This window comes from Ascaphus truei, chromosome 4 (assembly GCF_040206685.1).
Source record: "Ascaphus truei isolate aAscTru1 chromosome 4, aAscTru1.hap1, whole genome shotgun sequence".
Classification (NCBI taxonomy): Eukaryota; Metazoa; Chordata; class Amphibia; order Anura; family Ascaphidae; genus Ascaphus; species Ascaphus truei.
The window spans coordinates 282,778,821-282,787,142 of NC_134486.1; the positions used below are offsets into that span (position 1 = coordinate 282,778,821).

General features: G+C 35.6%; 1 protein-coding gene across 3 annotated transcripts in view; it reads right to left on the reverse strand.

Moving 5' to 3' along the window:
- Positions 1–519: 519 nt before the first annotated feature.
- HACE1 (HECT domain and ankyrin repeat containing E3 ubiquitin protein ligase 1) overlaps positions 520–8,322 on the reverse strand; it is an 80,679-nt gene continuing 72,876 nt past the window's right edge. For all 3 annotated transcript variants that reach the window (XM_075597532.1, XM_075597531.1, XM_075597533.1), the window contains 2 exons: positions 2,529–2,642; positions 520–1,511 (listed from right to left, as the gene is read on the reverse strand). In XM_075597532.1, coding sequence (XP_075453647.1) covers positions 1,409–1,511; positions 2,529–2,642 — 217 coding nt within the window. In that variant the 3' untranslated portion in view covers positions 520–1,408. The remainder of the gene's footprint in view (positions 1,512–2,528; positions 2,643–8,322) is intronic.

An 8,322-nucleotide genomic window follows, 5' to 3' on the forward strand; every position in this document is an offset into this window, starting at 1 on the left:
AAAATTGTTGCCAAAGAGCCTGCTGATATTAAGTAGTAGCTATGTTTGAATCAGGAATAAATCTTTTTTGCTTTTTATTTTATTTTTATAACCAATATGCAGGTTTTGAGTAATATCAAACAGCTTTCTGAGCCATGGAAATAGTAAGTGCTTTCGATAGGGGTAACGATCAGCTCTGAAACATATGTGCCATCAAATATAATACTGCCGTGTTACGGTCCTTAACATGCTATGAATGGAGATAGAAAGCCTTGTGTTGTATGCCGTCTTTGTTTATTCATCAACCGGACCATAAAAAAAGACCGCTTCATAGTAATGTATTGCCACCAATTATCCTCTCTCTTTACTGTAGTTTGACTTGGGCTTGATGCTACTGTTCTTATCTGTTCAATTAAAAAGCCTTTATGACTGCAGACGGATTTTTCACTTGATTTGTGGTCTTTACTGCAAGTGCAGATCATTGATGTTATATTAAAGATACTGTACAAAGCAAAGAGATTTGAATTTAGTGCCAATGTATTAAAGACAACTTATAAAATGCTTTATATATTTTTCGGCACGCTAAATTTGTACAAAAATACATTTCAGATACTTTGCACAAGAAATGTATAATTTAACAGAACAGGCAGAAAAGTATAACACAAACAGCATGCATTGGGTGGGTAAAATATCAAAACAGAACTGTACCTCTTTCATGGTCAGAAAAAAAGGGGGACATTGTAGAAATGAACAATAGCCATGTCACTAAAAAGGTACATAAAGTGAACCATTAAATCAAATACTCATACTATACATCTTGTAAAAATTAAACAGGATATATTATACAATGTTAACAGCTCTGTGGTCCGATTTGAAAACAAATCATTTTTACACGATATGTACACTAACATTTAAAAAAGATAAAAAGAGATATGTAAGGAAATTGCATCACATCTGCAATGTTTACATTACAACCATTCTTTTATACATTGCCCAAACCAGTCATACTGCAAACAACTCTTGCACAGAACGGACATCTTTTCAAAAATAAAAATCTATTAACATGAAAGCCAAACACAAACCGGTTCTGTTTTTAAACAATGTCCAGATTGAAAACGTAGGAAAACAATGAAAAAGAGGAAAGCTAATCCTCTTACTGTATATCTACAATTTGAAAAATAAGGTACATAGTTTCTAATAGAAAAATCATGATACCACAGAGAGCAGATCCATTGTTTTTTTCTTCTTTTTAAATCACACATTCACATAAGCAACACTTAATCTAGGAGAAAATGGGTACTTTGCAAATCTTTGAAAGTCAGCCCTGCCTGTGGGCAGTATCTAGCCTGTTTTTCTCTTGACAGTTTTCTAAATTGGTTCTGCCACTCTGAATTGCGCATCAGTAGTCCGATGAGTTTTCCTTTCTTCATTATGCCATTGTGTAACCATAGCTTCCACAGTGCAATGCCACAAGAAGTCGGTCCTTTAGGATTTCCTTACTTGGGTATTCAGGTAACTTAAGCATGTTGATACTGGAAGACAAAAACAGCAGCGGGAAAGCATTACAGAAATCTAAAGCGTTGGTTGATTGTGCTGTGCAACGTAATTTAAATGAAACAATCTTACAATGGCAAGCAAATTGAAACAAGAGAGTTTAATAAACTTATTGCTATGCTGAAACTGATTGCATCTTTTATTAATGTATTAGTAAAATGTTCTACTTGCTTAAGAAGATGGGGAAAACACAATATGCTGCATTTGTAAACAAATTCTATCTAGCAGAAAAAATGAATATATTTTGATGTCCTGTAATGAAATGTAATATATTAGTACAGCAGTCTCTTCTCATATAAGTAGTAAGGACACTGCAAAAAGCTGCCAGTTTAAAGCCAAATAGGGGGAAAGTTTAACATCACAGCACTGCTCCTTTAGTCACTAGCCTACCAGTAAGGATGCCCTGTGTAGCGCTGTGAAATAAGTGTGTGCATTTCGCTCTTTAATAGTATTACATATTTAATATCCAACATGTCTAACATGAGTCCCGAAAGGTAACAGTTTTTAAAGATGCACCCTAGACGTGAAGTCCTAGGTCTCCTAGTACTAAAATAAACCAATAGCAGGGACATGTTTAAATCTAGTTACATCTAGGGGATTAAGACCTTTTGTACAAAAAGCAGATACCCATAGGTAGTATTATTTTACAAGATTGTTACAATGTGTGTGCTATTACCATGTGCTGAATGGGAGACTGCCCAGGACCTCCCCCCCCCCCCCCTCCTTTGCTCCCTTCTTATCGGGCTTACATGTTTATCGAACAGCGAGGCAGTGGGCTATAAGATGAAAAAACACTTAATTGATAGCACTCTCCCAGTCAGAGGTCTTAATGGAAAGAAAATGCCTCCAGGCATCCAAACAAACCAATATTGCCAAGTGTTCACTTTCAACAATTGCATGAAGTTGTTTTTAAATGTTTTGTTTGTTTCTTCCAAACAAACATGGAATGCACTTTGAAATACAGGGATTATATGTAGTTGAAGGTTATAACATACCATGTGCTTGATGTTGGCAGCAGATTTGAAGTATATGCTACAGCTGCTATGGTAAAATTTTGTAGTCCGCTTCCACCCATGATGTATGCAAAACCGCCATGAGGTACCCTGGAACTGTACAATAAAAATGTCAAATAAACCACGGCCTACAAGTAGCTTTTGGTGGCCATTTAGTCACCAAAGCAACAGGAAAAGCAGTGTTGGCAAAAATGTATATAATTATTGCCACATTTCATATATAACCTGTAATTATGTGAATGAATTATAGAAAGCCATATCAGATACGTAAAGAGCATTCTAAAATCAGACGGCTACCTCTAGAAAGCAGTAATTGACAAATCATGCCACCATAACTGGTTCCCATTATGACTACTTTCAGATAGATCTTCCAGTAACTCCACCAATTCTAAAGTATTTGGGGATATATTTGTCAGAAAAATTAGCATAGACTTTCAACCTCTTCATCTAGAAATGATGAAGGGCCTTATTCTATATAGTGTGAAGCGGGGGTGTTCAGGTAGTTTCTGCCAGAAAATACCCACTGAAGTCAGACATAGTGTATATTCTATGTCTTGACTTCTATTGTGAAGAGTCTGGTGCATACTTAATTACTTGTGTTAGTATTGTTGGAACCAGTGTGCTACAATTACATCATATTTTCAATCATACAACTTTAAAATATTTCCTGATCCGCGTGCATGTTTCTCCTTTAAAATTGTACAGACGTAAATTACGTTTTCCTATTTCCTATTCACTACAAAATCTGCATCAGTCATATATACCTGTTTCTTTGACATCTTCTAAAGAGAACATTGGAGTTTGCACATTCACTCCATAACACACACACACACACACATACGTGTTAGCCATGCTTTGACATTTCTTTAAGTGTCTCAAATAACTTCTTAAAAGTATAATATTTGATAATAGAAAAGGAAATCAATGATCTCCACAAAAGAAATTCATATAGTAACCTAATTAATCTTAGGTCAATCAACATTTTTCTGGAAATCAAAAACATTTAAAATGATTGGCCAAAGAATATTGAAAGAAGCAGTGTTTTTGTTTAGTTTTTCAAGGCAATATCTGTCTATTTGCAACGCCGCACAAAATCAAGATGTAACACCACATATAAATGAAGGGCTGATTACAAGCAACACCCATTTAAAATGGAAAAGAAAAAAAAAATATCTGAATTTTTTTTTTTTAAAGAGTAAATTCTGAGAATATATATATATATATATATACTATATATATAGTGTTCGACAAACCTATACATTTGCACGCCCCGGGCGAGTGGATTTAACATCTTGGCGAGCTCCTATTGGCCCAGGCATCACACGTTTGGTACTAGGTGGCGAATAGATTTTTTTGTTGGGCGAGTAGATTTTTTGGTGATTTGTCGACCACTGTGTGTGTGTGTGTGTGTGTCATATATATATATATATATATATATATATATATATATATATATATATATATATATATATGTGCCATTTCCATTCCCAGAATCCCTTGCTTGCATGACTCTCCACGTGAGAGCAATAATTTCAGGCAAGCAAAAGTATTATGTTTTGCTTCATCAGTGTCACTTGGTACTGCATGTCGTGATCTTTAAACCACTGAAGTGATTTAAAAAACTTTTTTTGTACAAACCTCTAAAACAAGAGAGGGAAAAGAAGGCTGGTAGTGGGTACTAAAACAAGAGACTATAGGCAATTCAGTGCATTGACGTGAAGAAAAACAAGATGAGCATACAATACAGTACACCAAGGAAATTCTGCTACAACAGTCTACCTTGGTTGCAATAGTTGTCAAGCATTAAGCAGCTTTACGTGTAAGATAGTGAGGGTCTAAATGAATGCATATTGGTAATTTTTTTACATTTGCTCGGGTAGCTGTCAAGCCAATAAAATACACTAATTCTGATGTATTACCATGCTTTCTGTTTTCCCCTATACAGTAGTTTGTTTCAGTTTATGGGACAGAAAGCTGCTTGAATTAAATATTCACTTGGCAGTAGATTATAGTAAATATGTAGTTGCAAACCACTTATACACTGAATAATAGTGACAGTAGCTGGAGTGCTATGATTCCTTAGTACGTAGAGCACTATTTCTACGTATCTTCACATTTACCATTTGTTTCTAAATGACTCGCCTCCAACTGAATTCTTTAAGTTCCTTCACAATGTGAGCTTAACTATGCAATAAGACACACATTTTGCTTATCGTTTGATGTAGTGGTAAGATATTAGCAAGTACTGTATGCTAGTTTACAACTGAATCTAAATCAGACAGCACCGCTCAAAAAAGAAGAGGTAGGATAATAGTTCTCGGTACTCAAGGATAAAAGGAATACCTAATGCCTAAGTCAACATGTCCTCCACACTCGAATATGTAAAGAGATTGTGAATGGTACTACGGAAATATTGCAATAATCATGAACAATAGATCAATTAAAAAGGTATCATATGAATTGCCTAGGCATATAAAATATCATAGTGGGGAATAATAAAAAAAAAAAAACAGCAGTAAACAAAATATAGAAAAACTGAAAAGTAGAAGACACCTATATGGAATATGTAAACACAAGAAAAATAATATTTATTCACCACATAAGTAGGTAGCCAGGACGCAGAACAAGGACGAGTGTGCAACAAAATATTGTAGAGAAAAAAAAATTCTAAAGTAGTAAAGGAGACTGTACAGAAACACTAACTAGGGGGGGGGGGGCAATATATCAAAAGAAAGCAAGGTGGGCAATGCATTAGGGAAACATAAACCCCTTCTAAAGGCCCGCTCTAACACGCCATTAGCGGACCGTGGTACTTCCCTTTAAGTCCCTATATCAAGGATTGTCAGTTCAAAAGGTCCTTAATTGTCTCCCCCAGTCAGTGCTTGCCTTCCGTAGCAGCGCACGTTAATGTTTTATGCATTCCTTTTGTATCAATATTGCTCAATTAGCAAGATTTACGCATGACACCTCCTCAAAACCTAAAATATGCACTATGACAGTTACACATAGGTTTGCTTTAATGAATCCAGGAAGTGGGAAGAGAGCTGGTAGCAAAGACAGAGCAGCTGAGTCGGCAAGACTGATAAAAACAATGTGGCTCAGAGAAGGGAGGCCTCTTTGTTCTACCTAAAGTATGTTAACTGTAACCAACAGCAGGGTGAGGCATGTTAAGGCATCAATTGCCCCCAAATCAATATTATTTTTTTACCCGATATGAATCAGAAGGTCCCCTGGAGATGAACCATGACATCCCAGGGGAAAGCTCCAGTGACATCCCAATTGCAAAAGATTTAACTTTTTACTTTTGCCAGTACTTCCAAGGAGGAACAAAGATGACTGCGGGGTCCCCCATTCGGAACCTGCAATGTCATGTCAAGAGGTCATGGATTTATATTGGCTGTTAGAATAGGACTTGGACGCCAGAGGCAATACAGTTTTTCCAAGGCACAAATTATTGTAAGTGAATTGTAAAATTAAGTCTCTTCAGAAACGTGGTCCCCTAGGACTGGTGTGCTGCTGTTCAACTCCGGGGACCCCTGGTTTCAAATAAGGTAAAAATATATAATATGTTAATTTTAAAAAACAACAACAACAAAAAACCACAGCACAGATAGCAGCTCGAGCTTGAGCAGGGGACTGACCCATATAGCTTGCATGATGCACAACAATAATAAATCAATGGCTGTAAAAATAGAAGATCATCACTCAACTGAAGAAATCCAAAACGTCACGCATAGATTTAACGAGCATGAAAACTGCAAACATAGTAGAAATAATTAACCAGGTAGATGTATAGGTTACTATATTTAGAATTAAATATTTTAGTATAGTGAAAGTAATGTATATTGTACTTCCCTAGGTACACAAAAATACTGTGGTTTAAAATGTAAGTTGACAAACTATACAAGTTAAAAGCAAAATAAGAATTATGCATCTATAATTATTTCCCTATTATGTTTAATAGACATTTAAAGACCTCAGTGTTGAGAAACCTTAACAAATGGATTAAAGATAAGAAGTAGTGCCATTTAGATCACTAGAAAACTCGGTAGCTAAAAGTCAAGAGAGACCCAGGTGCAATTAATGATGCAGTCATCTTAAAAGCTCCTTTCAATAAGCCTACTATACAGTGGCACTTCTAGTCTTAAACATTAGTACTATAGAGATACTGTACCAGTTTGCCATTTGTAGATCTTGGGGGTACAAAGAAAATGCTTTCCATTTTCTTCACAAAAAATAACGGTGAACATATTCAATGCATTTAAGAGGAGTTCCAGAGATCAATGTAACCAAATTAGTAGCTACGAAAAATATTAAATGTACAATATTTCCCTACATCAATAGAAAATAAATAAATAACTTTTGGGGAGAAACTGCACCTTTACAGAGAGTTGGCAGTATACACAGAGCAAACCAACATGTCCATTCTAGGCCGTCTATATCAACTAGTTTTCTGCCACAAGGAATCTTCCAGTGCTGGTGCCTTATGGTAGAAGACTGCTTAGTAAATATGGTCCTCTATCTTCATATGCTGGTTTATTTCCAGATCAAGTATGCAATGGTCAGTGGCTGTCATATCTGAATAATCAATATATGACAAAGTATGAAAAGTATGCATAAGATTATGAATTCACCAAACAATGGTAAGTAAATGAGTAAAATCTTTGAAAATACGTGTATTCGAAATCAAGCTCTGATTAGTTCACAGAGAACATCCTGAGTAGAAAAGCACTCACTAAAGCATTCCATGACACTTGGCATGAATAATATCTGCTTGAATATGCACATTTCATATGACAATCACCATTTGGAAAAAAAAATATTGTTTAAAGCAGAAATCTCAAACTTTGTGTTATTTACATTGGGTTTTGAGCTACGTTGCTTCATTTTAAATTGTGCTGCCCAATACTTTTTCAAAATGAGTTTGCATAGATCAATGAAATGCTGCTGGAGGGCTCCATGCATCGCACAGAAAACAGATTATGCAAAGAACAGGCCAGGTTTGCTAAGGGGGGAAACAAAAAGGAGGGGGGGGGGGGGGGAAAGAGGAATGGATGGCTTTATTTTCGGTGAGAATTCAGCAGTTTTTCATATTTCTAACACTATATTGTTTCATAAACAATAGCCATCAAAAGTCATGCCATTGTTTCTCCAAGGCGAATGTATAGCGGGAGACAGAGACATCTAAGTTATGCTTAAAGACATTCAGGAATCATAAAAGCCACAATCATAAATGTATTTGTTTTACCAGATCCATTGAATTAATTTTATGGTCTGCAGCCTGGGGAAAGAATGTGTGATTTTTTTCACTGAAGTGGTACTAAAGGTATACTCAAACGGAGACGAGAACGAAATGAATAAACTACCAAATGCAGAAAGAAACTACAAACCAGGGAAAGAGGGCTTATTTATTTGTAAAAAAAAAAACCACAAAAAGAACATCTAATGATCAGGGAACTTGAACAGAGTTTTCATTTTACTCAAGAGCTTGATCTACGGTGATTGGCAGAAATGTTTTCTTTTTATTTCCAACAAGCACAGTTCATTCTCAAAATGTGGGTAATAAATAAAAGCCTTAAATGGCTTTTCACAGTGTTAAGTCAGGAGAAAGTATCTTAAATCAAACCCTTCTGTAAAACCCACTGCTGAAATGATAGAGCAGATCACAGCACACACCTAGTAGCAATTGAAAAAGGAGCATAACTTAACATGTCACTAAAGAAACTTCAATGTGTGTATTACCACTATAATTTTCTAATGTTGGCTGTATATAGTA